Source organism: Neopelma chrysocephalum, unplaced genomic scaffold, assembly GCF_003984885.1.
Source record: "Neopelma chrysocephalum unplaced genomic scaffold, ASM398488v2 Primary Assembly neopelma1_104, whole genome shotgun sequence".
Classification (NCBI taxonomy): Eukaryota; Metazoa; Chordata; class Aves; order Passeriformes; family Pipridae; genus Neopelma; species Neopelma chrysocephalum.
The window spans coordinates 220,767-238,040 of record NW_020897768.1 but is presented as its reverse complement, the minus strand read 5'-3'; the positions used below and the strand labels follow the sequence as shown (position 1 = coordinate 238,040).

General features: G+C 43.3%; 1 protein-coding gene across 2 annotated transcripts in view; it reads left to right on the top strand.

The window, feature by feature from the left end:
- The first annotated feature begins 1,617 nt into the window (after positions 1–1,617).
- Positions 1,618–17,274, top strand: part of GCLC (glutamate-cysteine ligase catalytic subunit) — a 36,423-nt gene continuing 20,766 nt past the window's right edge. Inside the window, exons 1-3 of one of the 2 annotated variants that reach the window (XM_027696013.1) lie at positions 1,618–1,999; positions 14,845–14,957; positions 16,279–16,461. In XM_027696013.1, coding sequence (XP_027551814.1) covers positions 1,850–1,999; positions 14,845–14,957; positions 16,279–16,461 — 446 coding nt within the window. In that variant the 5' untranslated portion in view covers positions 1,618–1,849. The remainder of the gene's footprint in view (positions 2,000–14,844; positions 14,958–16,278; positions 16,462–17,274) is intronic. The other variant, XM_027696012.1, reaches the window with a different exon arrangement.

The following is a 17,274-nucleotide window of genomic DNA, read 5'->3' as shown; positions in this document are numbered from 1 at the left end:
CCACTGCCCCAAGAGCAGGAATGGGGCTAACACAGCTGTTAGCTGTGCTCCTTGGTGCTACTTGTCACTGCAGGGGCTCCTCAGGTGCTTCAGCTCCAACTTAAAGCTGTGGAAAACCTGACGCTGGGTAACAGCACAGTGGGACCAACGTGGAATCTTGATCTTTTGGTGCAACTGCCCAACATGCAACATGCAGGGCGGTGCATGAAGTCTCTTTATCCCTTCAGGTCTGAAATAAAGTACAGCTTGGCTTTTGCATGAGTGATACACCTCATCAGACTCCCATTGCCAAGTATGAGACTTTTGACCTCCTGACTTTTCAAAAATAAAAAAGGCTGAGGGATTTTTTCGACTAGAAGAAAAGATTATTTTCTTCTCCCTCAAACTAACCCAACCAGCCATCTCCAGATCTACAAGAGTACCAACAACAGCATTTTTTTCAATTAGATCAGCCTTTACAATTTCAGCAAAAAACATGACTTTTTAAAAAGTCATGAACCCTTAAGAACAGCACAGTATAAATTAAATGTTTGTCATTTTAATGGCCACTGCTTGTTCTTGTTCTGTCAATGCTGCCCTTTCTGTAGAAACTTAAATCATTAAAAAAATATTTTTGAGTGGTTTTACTGTAATATTTGATATCTTCCACTAATGCATTTTAGATATATTATTCTAATGTGTTGGGAGCTTTGAGGCACCTCATATCCTGGAGGAAAGACAATTAGGCAGTTCTTGTCAGTATCGTCATTCAGTTAATGAAATATCTAATAATACAGTTCATCCATTAGTGGGCTATACCACAATTTAAATACCTTACAAATTTGCAAAGCCTTAGCTTATCGTACTGCATACTAGCCATGCTTGTCCCTGAGGCCTATGCAGACCTCTGTGTATACAAAAAAAAGAGTCCAGGAGTAATGAATTTCTGCTGCACAGCAGAGAGAGCCTTTCCCTTCACATTAAGGTTCAGTGCCTTTTGTCTCTTCATTTTGTAAAGACATAGCACCAATAGGCCTTCCCTCTATTTTGTGTCAATGCCTTGACATGCTCCCGCATCCTCTTTCCTGAGACAATGCTGTTCTGATTCGGTCCAGGACAATTCCCAGGTAACAAACACATTTTCAGCAACTTCACGAGAGGGGCCTGTGCTTGGCACCACGAGATGTGGGTTCGGCAAGCCAAGAGATGCAGAGGAGGGCGTCTCCGGGAGATGGGGTGTCACCTCTCTGGATCTCACTCCATCCACTCCAATCATAATTTTCTTTGCGATGTGTGCTCCGATCTATAATAAATACACAGCAGCGCTCACACACCGTCCGTGCTTTCACTCAGGACCTTTCTTTAGGCGCTTTCAGTCACATAAGGGTCTCTTTCCACTCGGAACACCAGCCCGGCAAGCCCTGCCCTGCCCTGTGCTGCCCCGGCCGGGCCGCGGACACCCTCCCGCCGCCATGTCGCCTTGCGCACGCGAGCGACACCTCCTCCCCCGTGCCCGGGGCGTGCGCGGAGAGAGCGGGGCAGCGGCGCTCGCGGGCGCTGCCGGCGCAGCCGTTCCCCCCATTCGCTTTCCCGAGGGCTCTCCCGCCGTTCTTCCCCCGGCAGCCCCGCGCTCAGGGCACCTCGGGGCCGCCGGGCCGTGCTCAGCCCGCGCTCAGCCCGCGGGGGCGGTGCCTGCCGACGGAAAGTGCTGAGTCACGGCCTGACGCGCGGCCGCCGTCACGTGCGTCGCCGGGATCGGGGCGGCCGCCGCAGCGGCTCAGAGTGCAGAGCGCACCCGCAGCTCGGAGCGCACCCGCTCTGCTCGCTACGGCTCCGCTCGCCTCCCGGGCCTCCCCCGCTCCCGGCCGGCATGGGGCTGCTGTCGCAGGGCTCGCCGCTGAGCTGGGAGGAGACGCGGCGGCACGCGGAGCACGTGCGGCGGCACGGCATCCTCCAGTTCCTCCACATCTACCGCGCTCTGCGCGACCGCCACAAGGACGTGCTCAAGTGGGGCGACGAGGTGGGTGAGACCTCGGCCGGGCGCGGCCTCCGCCGCCTGCGCGGGTGGGCGCAGGTGCCGCTCGGGTGCGGGCCGGGCCGTGCCCGCCGCGGTGCCCGGGGAGGGCCCGGCCCTCGGCCGCGGCGGCTCTGCGGGAGGGGACGGTGCGGGGCTGCCCGGCGGGGCTTTGTTTACCCCGCGCACACACACACACGCTCGCCGCCTGTCGTTGCGCAGCACGGCTGCCCTCGTATTACCTCTCGTTACCAGCACGGCTGCCCCACTCTGAGCGTTTCTGAAACGCTAACACAGCTTCCAGTGTTCCCGCCTGGCAACGGTCGGTTGGCCTGGGCAGCCCCTCGGGAGTTGTATTCCCGGGGCGGTGATGCCCGGCAGCACTCACTCCTTCCCCGGAGTTTATGTTCTCTGGAGCGAGGTCTGAGTGAAGCACGTGTGTGCCTAGACTCCACAGCAGTGCCAGCTTAGCCCCAGACTCGGTTTTTGGGAGGCGAGCGAGGGAAGCAGGACAGAGGATGTGCGAGTGGCTCTGCGGTGGCAGCCCTCTCGCCGCGCAGTGTCCCTCCTGGATCCCCGTGGAAAGAGACCTGCCGAGCCTTGCCTTACCCCAGAGTCTCCTGGGCGTCCTGTACATGTCAGCCTGCCTTCCAAACAAGGATCAGGATGATTACTCGGGTCATGACTTGAACTTTGTTACAGGTGCTTTGTGCTCGAGCACCGTAACTTTAGCCACAAGTCTTAGGCGTATTGCCTTGTAAACCTGTGCTGAATTGTGCCACAGCCTGACAGCACTCCGCGAGGAGCACAGTCTCCTCTATTGATCCGTAGGATTGGCCGAGGGACCCAGCTTCTCCTGGAGACAGGGAGCAGCTTCACATGTGCTGCACTAGTGGCTATTCTTGATCGTGGTGTGGGTGAGGTCCAGCGTTGGTCACTTAAGAGGTGTCTGTGATGTGACTGCAGGGAAGTTGGAAGAGCAGAGTAGGATGTGAACAACGTGGGAACTTGGCCATTGCATCTCTGTGTCATGCACAGTTTGCTTTCTGAACGGCAAAGGGACTTGTGAGAAAACTTTATCCAGGTGGTACCAGTAGCTGTTCACAGATGCTCTTTGCCAAAGGAAATGCTGTTCACCATGAGCACTTTGAGAGAACTTGTCTCTTAAAGTCTGTACTTCTTTTAAGGAATTCCTGTCACTGTTCACGTAACAGCAGGAGCTGCTTCTGTGAGTGAATGGGGGCTTGGCTACTAAAATCTGTTCAGTGAAAATATGTGTTGTCTACACCACAGAGTTTTGCAGCCAGAGTGGTATGGACTCAGGAGATTTAAATATACTTTTATATTTAAATATAAATATGTCTGATGTCTCTGTGTTCCTACGTCTTATATGACTGAAATTATGCTGACAAAAAAGCCTCACAGCCTTGAGTCCAGGAATATAGACAGTCTGCATATTGCTCTGAGACTTAGCTTGAGGGTTTTCTCATTAATCTTTAAGATAGGATGCTCATTTTTCTATGGGTGTTAGATTTTAGTTCTCCTTGCTTTCTCAGAGTGAGATTTCATAAGATAGCTAAGGTTCATCCATTAGCAAGCTTCCCTCCCATGCTCCAGGCTTGTGTTTCTGCTGCCTGCCTTGTGTTTTTGCTGGCCATCTGAGTTCGAGAAGTTAACCCAGCAGAAAACTCTTCTCCCGTTCAGTTTTGAGGATGGTTTGTTTTCTCAGCAGAGCTTCAGCTGTTCACTGCTTGATCCAACAAATTGTGCTTAATGTGAGGAAAGGAGCAGGAGCATGTGGAGGAAAGGGTCATGCAGAACCTCTGCAGCACCCACAGCTGGTCACTTGGTAATCTTAGCTGTATGGTGAGACTGGACTCTGGCAGCCTCTTTCTTCCTTCAGCTGGGGGACCGTACTGAACAAAGTATTTATGCCCAGTAAATGTGGTGCATTATGTTTAAGGAGATTCACAGTTTTCTTCTATCATGCCCAGCATGGCAAGAGGCAGAATTTTAAGAACAGTATCATTAAAGCTGTTATTTTGATGAGAGGTAAGAGCAGTTTTTGAAATGCCTGTGAACATTCAGAGAAGATCAGGTAACCCAGTTCATCAACTACCTCTTCATTTTAACAAATGGTAATAAACTCAGGTGTGGCAACTTACCTATGTTCTACTGTGTTGTGCAATTATATATTTTTATGTAACACACCATTTAGGAGTGTGTTAATGGACCAGGGACTTGTAGCCAGTCTGCTCTTGTTGTGCAAACGCAAAACTGTACCTCTGCCCATAACTTCCTTGAACTGTGCTGTAGATAGACTAGTGCAGAAAGCAGTAAATTTGTTTTCCATTTTTCCTCCCAAATATCTGGTTATTAGAAAGTGGCACCACGTTTATATGCAGCTTAGATGAATCAACTGACTAATTGGACAGTTTTCATAAAAAACCTTTTGTGCACTTTGACCTTCATGTGTAAAGTCATAGCCTGAGGGTGTTTAATTATTTTAAAAACTTCTTGAAGATAGAAATCAAGAATGAAGATGACAACACTCATGTAATGGTAGAGATAAAATCAGAAAAAACAAAATTACTTTTGTGTTCAAGAGATGTTTCTGAGACAATGTTTGGTGAAAAATGTATTTTCTAATTTTTTTAAGGAATGCTCATGAGGAAAAAAGCCAACTTTTTTAGTACATACTGAGTTTGTCTTTCAGGGCATATGTGTGAATGCTTTAGAGGTTGTCACCATCTAGGTGATCCCACTGTGAAAAGGAAATACTGTGTTTACTCAGTGGTATAGAACTAGCCTCTGCTTTGGTTTTGTTTTCAACAGGACTCCACTTTTCAGTGTGTGTTGTAAAACTCATTATAAAACTGTGGTGGTCCTTTGGGATCACAGAATATTCTGAGTTGGAAGGGACCCACAAGGATCATCAAGACCAGCTTTTAAGTGAGTGACCCATACAGGGATCAAACCCACAACCCTGGTGTTATTAGCATCAGGCTCTAACAACTGAGCTAATCTCAAGGATGCTTGTAACTTCCTAGGGCCTCCATTCCCTGAGATCCCAAGGGAATGAAACTGGGAAATCATCGTGTGCTTTCTGTTCCTTGGGTGCCAGGCAGAAGTGTTGAGGCTAAGTGCTAAAGGCTGATGGCATCTGTTTTGAAGGGAGCAAGACAGCATCACAACTTGCATTGCAGGGTAGCATTCCCTAGTACTCTTGTCTTCTCCTGAGTAAAGAGCTGGAAAGGTCAAAACACTGTTTTTGCTGCCTTTTGAAAAGTCAGCTCTCTTACTGCTTGCAGGGTTAGTAGAACCAAGAGCTGTTATCTCTTTTGAGGTAAGTTCTTTTTTATTCTGTTTTCTGCAACCATGAAGTCTTTGCAGTGGAAAAAAAAAAGCCTACAAAATGTGACTGTAACAGAATAAGACTTGCTTTAAAAAAAGCTTTCTAAAGGTCTCCTTGAATCTGCATTTGCAGGTAAAGGTCTTTTGCCTCTTAATCATCCTTCTACCTCATTTAAAACTGACAGTTGGCCTCTCTGTTTATGCTTGACTTCTCCTGACTGTGGGGAATACAAAGCAGTGAACTATCTCATTATCCCTCATCAAACCCTGCTTTACTATCCGTGCCTTAATGCTCACAAAAATTGGGCAACAATTAGATCTGCTGATGAGACCCTGTCACGTTAACAAGTATGATCTCCTTGTGTTTTCATCTTCCTCTTCCATGCAATAATGTATGCTAAACTTTGGATTTACAGAGTCATGATCATTAAGTTTTATTTTGTTTTGGTTTTTATTTCAGAATCAAAAACCTGCAGCTTTTCAATATTGTGTGTTAGGACTCCAGTAGAGTTAGCAGATACTATGCGAAACAATTAGTTTGTGCAGCTTGGCAGATCTTAGTAGTTTAAAACTAGAAGAGTTTAAAGGGTTTTAGACAAAGCCTATTCTGCTGCTTCCTAGCTTTTGTCCCAAAAAGCTCTCTTCTGTGCCAGTGCATTATTAGTCTCCTGTGCTGTTTAGTGCCTCTTGTGTGCTGATTGCATTCCTCTAAGTGATGGACATTGCTTAAATTTCTCTCTGCAGCTTTATGCAGACACTCAGATCAGACAAGTGGAATGGCTGGCCCTTGGCTGGGCTCACTGCTGCTGCTTTGTTCTGTGTGCACACAAGTGTACGAGTCACGGCAGCTCATGCTTAACTACAGATGCATGTGTTCGTGTGTGCATGTAATACTTGTCTTCCACAGTCTGCAAAGACTAAGGAGGAGCTGCTTCAGCATATGAAAATTTCAAGAAAGGTGTGCTGGAGGGAGATCCCCTCAGAAGGAAGGGATGTAAAAAGCAAGCATGGGCAAAACACGACAGTTTTGTTTGAAAGTATATGTGGATGAAATGGGAATCTGACTTTCTCAGCCTTGTTTAGTGAAATTGGACATAATGACCCTTTTGTTGTGTATGAGTCTTATTCCTGTCAGTGTTGGAACCCAGCACACAAGAAGCATCTTCAGCTTTTAAAAACTTGTTTTCTTAATGGAAACTTGAAGTGAAATTTGGAGGCCCTTAAATAGGTTTGATAATGATGTGTATGAGGCAGCATGAAAAATGTGCCACTGCACTGCTTGCAAGTTGAAATCTTACTGAGTCAATTCTAGTTTGGTTTTGGGTTTGGTTGTTTGTTTTATTTTCTTCCTGTTACTTCTTTCTCAGCCCTTTTTAAGCTTCCTTTGGTCTTTCTCCTGTACATTTGATTTATTCCCCTCCTTATCCTTTAGTTTTTTAATTATACCTTGTAAATAAGTTAAATGAGAATTAAAAGGAACAGTTGCTAATCAGCACTTCCTCATGCAAGAAGCAAAGCAGCCCTTCTCAGGTGCTGCAAGAGGCCAGAGGTTTCTACCAGAATGTCCCAAAAGTATTGCTCCTATTTAGAAGATGCGTGACTCTTTAAAGCTTTCTCCCTTTTCCTAATGAAAGGCTGGGCTGTGAAAAGAGCTGCATTTCCTTTTGAGTGATTCTTCCTAGGTAACTAGCAATTGCATTAATGTCTTACTAGAGTTTATAGCCTGTTCTGGTTTGGTTTTTTTCAGGGCAGTAGCAATATATAAGTGATATGATCAGAGATGTTACTTTACAGTCTGCAGAACTTCAGACTGGTAAAATTACTGCAGCATCTTAAGGAAATGGATTTGGGTTCAAATGCACACAATTTGAGGCTCTGGTTTGTCTGTCACCCATTTAAAACCAGGAAAAAATCTAGGGCATTTTTTAGCAATGGTGAATCTAGCTCACCAGCTGCATAAAATAAGTACAGCTGCTATCTCTAAAATACACAGTTGAAGTTTTAGTCATCTCTTTGCTAAAAGACAACAATGAGGCTTGGTGAGAGACACTTGTGCACAAAAATGTTCAAAAAGAGATAAGAAAGGACCAGAACTGATAAACAAAGGAGTAGGTTCAGAGAGCATCATAGTGTACAGGAAAGGCAGTGTTCTTTTCTCACTTTACAAGAAATTTGGCTAACCTAATGGAACAGAAAAGCAGAAGATGTCCTTTTAAGATAGTTATTTACTTTACAAAGCCTAGGTGTCCTGTAGAACAAGATGCCACATGATAGCTTTGAAGCTGAGATAGACAGTTACAGGAACAACAAGAATAGATGGTTTATTAGGATTTTTTTTAAACTCCGTGTGCTGCAAGATGTTTGTCCATTTATCCAAACCACTTAGATAATTGTAGGTGACTTGCGGGGTTTCTTTAGCGTTTGTCTGAAGCTTTCTAACTAGCTCTTTGTTGTATATCTTATGAATAAAACAGAATCACAAAAATAGTGGTTGCATTTTCCTGAATGTCAGTAATAGGGGGTCTTTAAAAAAAATTCAACCAAATCGTTATACAGATTCATCATCACTATTGTGATGATCTCACATTCTCACTTCATACAAACTGCTGCAATATACCAGTGTGCTGAAATTGCTTTGTTTTAAAGCACTGAGTTGTGCTTTGTTTCTGGGACATGGTTTCTCTGAGTTGGTTTTGTATAGAGCTGGTGATGGTGCTTTGTTCGTTGGATCGGCCACTTCAAATCTGCTTATTCAAAATAAGCATTTTGGGAATTATATTTGAATCTTGGTTCAGCTGTTTGTGGCAGATTTTTGCAATTATTTCTGTTGCAGAGAACATCCATAGTAATCTCATGAGTGTGGAAATTCCTTGCATCATGCCAGTGTGCAGTTTTGGGGCTTGCTGGCTAGAAGCGGGGTAAGCAGTCTCTGTGGCACTTCCAGACTTGTTTCTCTCTGAATTTACCTCCCGCGGGACTTCGACTCAGCCCTTGTAAACCAGTAAACCCTTCATTATTGGTATATTACCAGCTGATTATTTCTGTGGCTCCATGTTTTATCACAGCAGTAGTAAGAAAATAACTACATTAAAAAAACCATCTTGAATATTATGATCTACATGCGTCAGAAGTATTTGTACTTACAGAAAATACTTGCTTTTTCCATCTAACACTGTGGCAGAGGTTCTTTAATGAACAGTCAAGTTATTAAAAGTTTGTTCTCTAGGCTGTCATTTAATGGTAGTGGTATTTTAATGGTATATTAGCTGACCAAATATATAGAGGAACTACTTTTTTTTTTCTATGTGAGCTTAATAACTGGGGAAAAGGGGTTTGTTTCGTTGATGCTCTTGAGAGGAAAGTTTACCTTAGTTTTTGTTTTCTACTGTATACATAAATATATGAGGCATACTTAAGTGTTGATAGTGGCTTCTGGTAGTAGTAAACAAAGCCATGAGACCTCATTGGATGTTTAGGGAAAAATTTCAGTTTCTTGTAAAGCTGCATGCCTGAGGGAAGGCTTGTATGAAGAGATTCCTAACAATTTCTCCAAGCATGTGTGGCAATAGCTGCCAAGTGGAAGGAGAAAGAAGCTGTCATTAAGATTGCCTTTGAGAAACAGCAGTAGACCATGAGTCCCTTGTGATGAGGTTTTTTAGAAGCACAGAATGGTTTGAGTTGGGAGATCATCTACTTGAACTCCATGCTGTGGGCAAGGACATCTTCCATTATACCAGGTTGCTAAAAGCTCCTTCGAAACTGGCCTTGAACACTTCCAGACATGGGGCATCTACATCTGAGAGGGACGGTCAGGAGTGTGGTACAAGGCTAATGCAAGGTACTGTTTTTCATAGCTACAGAGTGTGCAAGCTTGCATTGCTTTTCTCTCAAAAAAACTTCTCTTCAGATAATTCTTCTAAACTATTTTCATCTCTTCTGTCATCTTCTCAGCGCCTTACTTCTGAGCTTACTAAAGTCCAGACTCTGTGCTTTCTTATGTTCTGGTAGGCAGAAGTAACTCGTGGAAAACACTTGTTAAAAGAATTTTAACATTAACTCTAGAGCAGAGATTTTACTCTTAGCTGTTACATAGTTTTTGTTCCCTGTGTACTCAGCATGATAGTGTTAAACTGAGTGTTTGAGGAGGGATTTGATATTGGGAAGCAGACCACTGCCACGGCAATTATTTGGACAGTTGATACAATGTTGATGTCCAGTTGCTGGAAAAACAAATTACTTGTTGGTAGAATTGCCTTGTTAAGGTTTAGGGCTTGACATGCTCAGTAATCTCAGATCTAGGGGGAGAGGTTAGTAAAGCTTGGGCAGAAGGATGTACTACTGATAGTGGGCACAAAGAACACAATTTACAGGCCACGAGGACATTTGGCACAACTCCCAAGATAAGGAAGAAACTAACACAGCCAACTCAGCAACTGTGCTGAGATCAGCTCCAACTGGATAAAAGGTAATTTCAGTAGAGGGAGCTTCCCAGGACTGACTCACAACCCACCAACCCAAAAGAAGAGAAAGACCGAGCATGTGGACTAATTAGCATGAAAAGCGAGAGTCATTTAACCAATAGAAGGTAGAATACCGATTAATAAGAGAACTATGTAACTTGTGGTCAATGAACTGTGATTTCTTCGTTTGCTAAAATGTATAAATGGTATAAAGTTTTGATGATCAGGTAACTAGCCTTTTGTGGGTTACCACCTAGCTCCCTACTTTGCACAAATTAAGAATGAAACCTTAAGCTGAGACAGGGGAGATTCAGATTAGATATTAGAAAAAAGTTATTCACTGTTAGGGTGGTCAGGCATTGGAATAGGTTGCCCAGGGAGGTGATGGAGTCACCATTCCTTGAGGTGCTTAAGAGGCATCTGGATCTGGCAGTGCATGATGCAGTTGAGGGATTACAGTGATAGTGCTGGGCTGACGATTGGACTGGATGATCTTAAAGGTCTTTTCCAACCTTGACAATTCTATGATTAAATAGAAATACCTTGTCTTGGTGTATGAATTGGCACTACACACCAGGCAGTGAGCCTGCATTGAAGACAACAGTGTAGCATGTGTGACAATTTCGGTTCTCCTCATTACTTGGAATTAGTGCTAAAGGATTGTTTGACTGATAACACCTTCATTTTTAAGAAGCGCACTTTATGCAGAAATAATATATGTGTAGTTATGGTCAAATAACTCAGGCATTCAAACACAATTTCAGACATGCTTACCCATTGCCACAGAACTATCATCTTTCACTTTGCCACCAGGCAAGACTAGCAGAACTGTTTGACTTAAGGAGTGGAGAGTGGTTGTGGTTCTCCACAGCTGAGAGGCTTCAAGGTCTCACTTGTATTTACAGAGGCGACATCAAAGAATTTTCAAAAGCCTGAAATTTTCTTTGTAGCAAACTCAGAGAAATAATTGCAGTAAGTGAAGTAATGCCATTCTGGGGGCTGTTCTGCTAGCAAGCTAATGGTGCATTCTGCTTCCCGAGAAGATTCGGCAGTGGAGTTGAGCTGGCGTGGAAGTACTTTGTAGATGCAGTACATTGCAAGCCAGTAGTTGAGAGGAAGGAAACCTGTAAAGAACAGTTTTTCTTTATGTTGGCTCATGGGTAGTTCTGTTAGAGTATTTGCTTGAATAAAGAATTTATTTGCTTTTCTAATGCATTTAACTATGAACAATACATTTTTTTAGGCTTGCTCTATGTGTGTGTGAATTTAAAGCTTTCCCTTTGCAACCTTGCTGGCCAAACTGTTGTTCCTTTGCCTGGTAAGGTGTTACAGCACTTCTGAGAGCCAGACAGACCTGGGCTTGTCGGAGAGATTCGTCCACTCAGAGCGTGCTGAGCATGGCTGGCTGCAGGGAGAAGCTGGGAGACCACATCTTCACACAAAATCACACACAGAATATGCTGAATTGGAAGGGCCCCACAAGAATCATCGAGTCCAACTCCTAGCCTTGCACAGGACCATCCTCAAGAGTCACACCTGAGAGCATTGTCCAAATGCTTCTTGAACTCTGTCAGCCTTGGTGCTCTGAACACTTCCCTGGGGAGCCTGTTCCAGTACCCTTCACCCTCTGGGTGAAGAACCTTTTCTTAATATCCAACCTAAACCTCTCCTGACACAACTTCATTCCCTTGGGTTCTGTCACTGATCACCTCAGAGAAGAGATCAGCACCCGTCCCTCCTCTTCCTCTCATGAGGAAGTTGTAGACTGCAAGGAGGTCTCCCTTCAGTCTCCTCTTCTCCAGACTGAACAGACCAGGTGACCTCAGCCACTCCTCATATGGCTTCCCCTCCAGGGTCTTCACCATCCTCATTGCCCTCCTTTGGACACTCCCTAATGGCTTAATATCTTTCTTGTATTGTGGTGCCCAAAAATGCACACAAAATGCCCAAAAATTCAAGGTGAGGCTGCACCAGTGCAGAGCAAAGCGGGACAGTTCCCTCCCTCAACCGGCTGGAAATGCTTTGCCTGATGCTCCCCAGGACAGGGTTGGCCCTCCTGGCTGCCAGGGCACTGCTGACTCATATTCAACTTGCCATCAACCAGGACCCCCAGGTCCCTTTCCATGGCACTGCTTTCCAGTATCTTGTCCTCAGCATCCTTGCAGCAGGTACTGGCCAGAGGATAGAGATATGTAGGGTTTGCTGCAGGGTGAGAGCACTGACTGGGAACTTGGGTCCAAAGTGGCCACCTTCCTTACCACAGCAGTGTGCACTGTCCTAGCTGGCTCTAAGTCAGCCATCTGCTTCAGTAGTTTGACCTGATATGTATTTTGCTGCTTGCTAAGGAGCCTTAGTTAAAATAGTTAAAATTAGAGGGAATAGTGAACTCTGAAGAGCTTGGCAAAATGATGAATTATGAATGTTGGGTGAAATCCCACGTATTTGGTGGCCCTTGGACTCGAATCTCTGCCAGGCGTGCTGATTCTCTCAGCTTGGCTGCATTTCTCTAAACTTTATTGTGGATCGAAAACATGTGAGAAGGCTGTGAATGATGAGCTGAAGTTGAATGTAAAAATATGTGAACTCTGCATTTGTTTTTTTTCTTTGTAGCTGTAGGGTAAATCTTTTGATGAGCCTAAATTACATTCTTTAAGGATGCCCATTCAGTCAGTCCCTCTGTTGTCAAGATACTCTGTGGGTTACTTGGAACTGTTGGCAGCTGTCTGAAGTTTTTTTCTTTTCTCATTTAAATAAATGGCAGATCTTCTCTGTGTTAAGACAGCTTTGAAGATTTAGTCAATGTTTCCGGAGGCAAGAATAATAATTGTTTCTAAAGCTAGATGCATAAATACAGTATATTCACTACTGTACTTGGAATATGAAACACTGATTTCTTTGGGTTTGCCTTCTTGGCTTAATGTTTCTTTACCCTTTTGGCTTATTTTCTTTTGTGAAACTTGTAATTCCGTTTATAGAGAAGTACAGTGTTCTCACCAGCAGGTCATTACAGCTACCTTTGGAGGGGGATTTCTAAGACAGGAGGCTAATGGTAGTAGCATATTTATGTATTCACCATGCATGCGGTGGGCTTGATGCCCATTCTGTGTCCATATGTGTGGCTCACACCTGTGGACTCACATACCCTCTCTAGTTTAGGCCGGCTACTAGTGAGAACGCTTTTACAAAGCAGGAGATGATGTTGAACGTGTAGGAGACTGGAAGGTGTGAAAGTCCATTTTTCTTGCCAGTAATCAGGGTCAAGTGTTACTGGAGAGACTGGTACTAGGTAATAATTAAATCAGTATTGGAATGTGTTCTGGTTGACTATAGTCTGTAGTTATCTCAAGTAGATTATTGTGGCATAGTACACACAAACCACAAAGTACACTACACAAAGAAGTGTTGTCTTGCACGGAAATTAGAAATCATTATTTTTCTTTAGGGAATTAAAATTTGATCTTAAAAAATTGCTGAATGAGTCTCTCCAGAGTTTGTGTCTGATCAGATTCTGTAGAATTACAAACACTCTTGGATAATGCTGCTTGAGATTTAATTGCAAATCTCAGCAGTGGATTGTATTTTTTATCACAGTAGCAAGCAATAACTCTTCCATGGACACTGAAGCAACCAACGAAGATGAAGCCTACAAATCCACTTCCAGTGTGCTGGAAAACATGGCAAAAGTTCCCTGTGTTTTGGCAAGTTGCTTTCCTGTACACATCAGACTTCTGTACAAAACAGAAGTTGCCATGAGTTGGTATCCATCAGCATCTTGCATGAATCTGATCTCCTGGGGCTGGAGCAGTCATATCTGTAAAGCACAGAAGGATACGGCTCTAGGCAGTGTTGGAAAATGAAACAGAGGAGCACAGTGCAAAACCTCTGACAAGTTCTAACTGTGGAACTGCAGCCTGAATTTTTAACTGTAAGTTGATGTTTGAACTAGATGATTTATGGAAGTCTTGGAGGCAGCAGTTTGAGAGCCTCCAACAAAAGCACTGGATATGACCGCTGGTCCAGTCAGGGGGTTTGAAAACCAGTATCTTGGTAACACGTTTCTGTGTGCGACTTCTGTTTTTACATGGTAGGCAATACATTGCACTTGGGCACTGGTTTGTCTTTCACACTTCCCAGAACATCGCAAAGCAACCCCTGCCGAATAGGTGCTAGGAAATAGAGTGTATCAGTAAGTATTTAAGGGCTACAAGGTCCAGGAGGCTGTTAGATTGCTGTGCTGGTTAGCACTCTAGAAGTCTTTACAGGAACTTTGACAGCAAGTATGCATGGAGATTAGAAAGTTTGAGATGAGAGTGTTCCAAGTTTGGCTGCTTTCAGATAATCTCTTTTAGGGAAACAATATTCTCTAGTGCTGGGATGCAGCACTGCTGTCGTTAGTGGCTTGTTGGATCGAGTGTGGGTTGCACACTGGGGTAGGAACAGGGGCAAGGAGGCAGAGGTCTAAGGGAAAGGTACACCACTGGGCAGGAGGAGAAGAAAATATGGCAGCAAAGCTGAATCAAGTAGCAGGGGAAACCCCTGTCCTGTGCCCAGTGAGGCATTGTGCTAGTCTTTATTAGCTCCAACAAGTGATGGGTGTAAATGGATGTCTTGTAGAATGACTCCCTTTTTTTTGTTTGTTTGGTGGGGTTTTTTGTCAGCACCAAAGGTTGTAACTCATGAAATAACAGTGAAATGTCATGCTTGCATGGGTTTTAATTTTTTCTTGTCTAAAAATAATGGAGGCAAATACAAATTCAGGACTTTTTTTGGTGAAATATCCCAAATTAGAAATGGAGGGAAAGAAATTTCAAGGCTGATTTCAAGGAATTTGCATTCTTTATTCAAGATGAAATAAGCCTGCATACATCTTCATCAGTACTGCTTACCACATTCACAGTTAGTGATGGTTTTTAAGTTTGTGTAAAGTTCACTGTGACATCTTTTTTCTAGTTGATGCTTAAAACTGTGTGCCACTGTGTTTGTGTCAGAACAAAACCTTACTGTTTAATTGTTTGTTTTGTTTTTATTATTTACAAGGTGGAATATATGTTAGTAAAATTTGACCATGAGAATAAGAAAGTGCGCCTGGCACTCTGTGGTGAAGAAGTTCTTCAAACACTGCAAGAAAAGGGGGAGAAGGTAAACCCAAAGTGAGTAGCTGTTTCCTGTTTCTTTTTTTTTTTTAATCCTCCTGCTACAGTACTGTACAGAATTTTGTAAACCTGGCTTAACATTCAAATCTGCTGTTGGTAAAACTGTAAACCACAGATACTGATATTTTCAGATAAATCTGGGGTTCAGGAAGTGAAAGATTTTGAGCACACTTGCAGGCAGTCCATGTGCTTTTTATATTATGCTTTGAAAAAAAGGAGAATGTAATGGTAAGCCCACAGAAGTTGTAGTTTGGGTATTTTTTTGTCTTGCTCTGATTTTTTGTCTGTGTGTACACAGTAATCCCTGCCCCATAAAGCATATGTGTGTGTGCACTTGTTCCTGTATGTCTGACTACAGGAGCAAGTGAGGGCTGTATAGGGAAGCCTGTTGTCTGTAGGAGCACTCTCCCGTTTCTGGAAGAATTAGGAATGTAGATGTAAGGTTGGCAGGAAAGTTTTTCCCTATCCTCCCCTGTGGAGTTTTGAGGAATAATTAGAATATGTCCCTATTTCAACTATTCAGAGAACTGTGAATAACCTTCGAACTGATGGCAGCAGAGAAATGAGACCAGAGACAGCAAAGTGTTTTGGCTGAAGAGAGCCAAAAGCAGGTCATAGCTTACAGGAGGGTAGAGATGAAAGGCTTTTTTCCCCTGGGCCTGTCAGCTTCTCTCTGGGCCTTAACCTCCTCTTCCAGTAAGGCTTCTTCCCTTTCTGTCTTTCTTGGTAGGGAGACTAGTGAAAGCCTACAAGAAGGAACCCCTTTGCTTTTAATGTCAAAACGGCTACTGTCAGGAGAATAGTAAGAAGTTGCTCTGCCTGTGGTAGGGTGTGCTCCATAGAGTAGGCATGGCTTCACAAGGGCATGGAAAGGTACTTCTTTTTAGGGGTGACTAGGTGCACTTAAACTGCATTTTACTCTTAACCCGATAAATTTGTAAAACAGGACAGGCAGTAAAAATAAGAAATGGAACAGAACTTTTGTCATACCTTGCACTGTGAAAGCAGTAGAGGGTTCTGTACTTTCCAGTTTTAGTTAAAACCCCAAGAAACAGAGCCTGAGACAGATACTAAAGGTGATTGCAATTTGACGTAAACAAATTCTGCTTGCTGCACCACACAGCAACACTATTACTGCCAAACTGTGCCTTATTTTCTTTGTACTGCCTCCTGGCGGTGAGGTACATTGTGTTACTCTCAAATAATAAAATTTAGGAGGTTTTTTCTTGCAAGTGGTATTAATTTCTGTAATTCTCCCAAATATTAATGTTTTTTAAAGTTGCTGTAATATTTACATGAGGCTATTATTTTATTATAGCCACCCAACACTCTGGAGACCAGAATATGGAAGTTACATGATTGAGGGGACACCTGGGCAGCCATATGGGGGAACCATGTCTGAGTTCAACACTGTGCAAGACAACATGAGGAAAAGACGTCAAGAAGCTGCTTCTGTACTCAAAGAAAATGAGGCTGTTTGCACTGTGACATCATTTCCAAGGTGAGATGGTTATTGAAGTGTAATGCCATGTTTCCTATTCTCCTTAAACAGTTTTTCTCCTTACTGCATATAGCTAACTGTACAATGAAATAGAGAAAAACATGATTCAGTTGAAGTACTTTGGCTTGATGTTCCAGTCATGTTTCCTAAAATTTTCATTGCAGCAAGACAAGCGAATAAGCATCTTTTATATTTTTAGCTTGCTTCTAACCTGTGACAATTTGGTATTAGGAGAGAATACCTGAATATTCATAACATATATTCTATATGTTGTATATAGAATAGTCTGCCATCTTGAGTTGATAGAGCAAATCATATATAAAAGGTTTCTCTTTACCTATTAATCTTTACCTTTAATCTTTATAAATAGCAGTTTTGCAAAATATGGCTAACCTGATCTTTTTCACTGAAGTGCATGTAAGCTTCTGGTAGTTTGGAACACACAGACTTAAGACTTCTATAATACAATACTGTACTTACTGAATCTAGAAAGGAGAGCATCTCTCCTGGGTGAATAATACCCTTACAAAAAAGGGTAGATTTCCTCCTTTTTATTGTTATTAAGACATACTTGAAGAAATTAAATTCAAGATGTACTTCATTACCTAGGAGAAACTGTACTTTATGCATTCCTTTCAAACATAATTCTAGGCAGGGATTTATTATGTTCGTTCTAACTAGCCTGGTCAGTGAAGTGAATGAAGATAGTTATGCTTACAATGGTAAAAAAGTTGCTCTGCAGTAGAAGAGAAGGAGCTGACCTTACTGGCTAGTTTCTTGGGTAATACAGAATGCAGTGGCCCTAAATTCTTG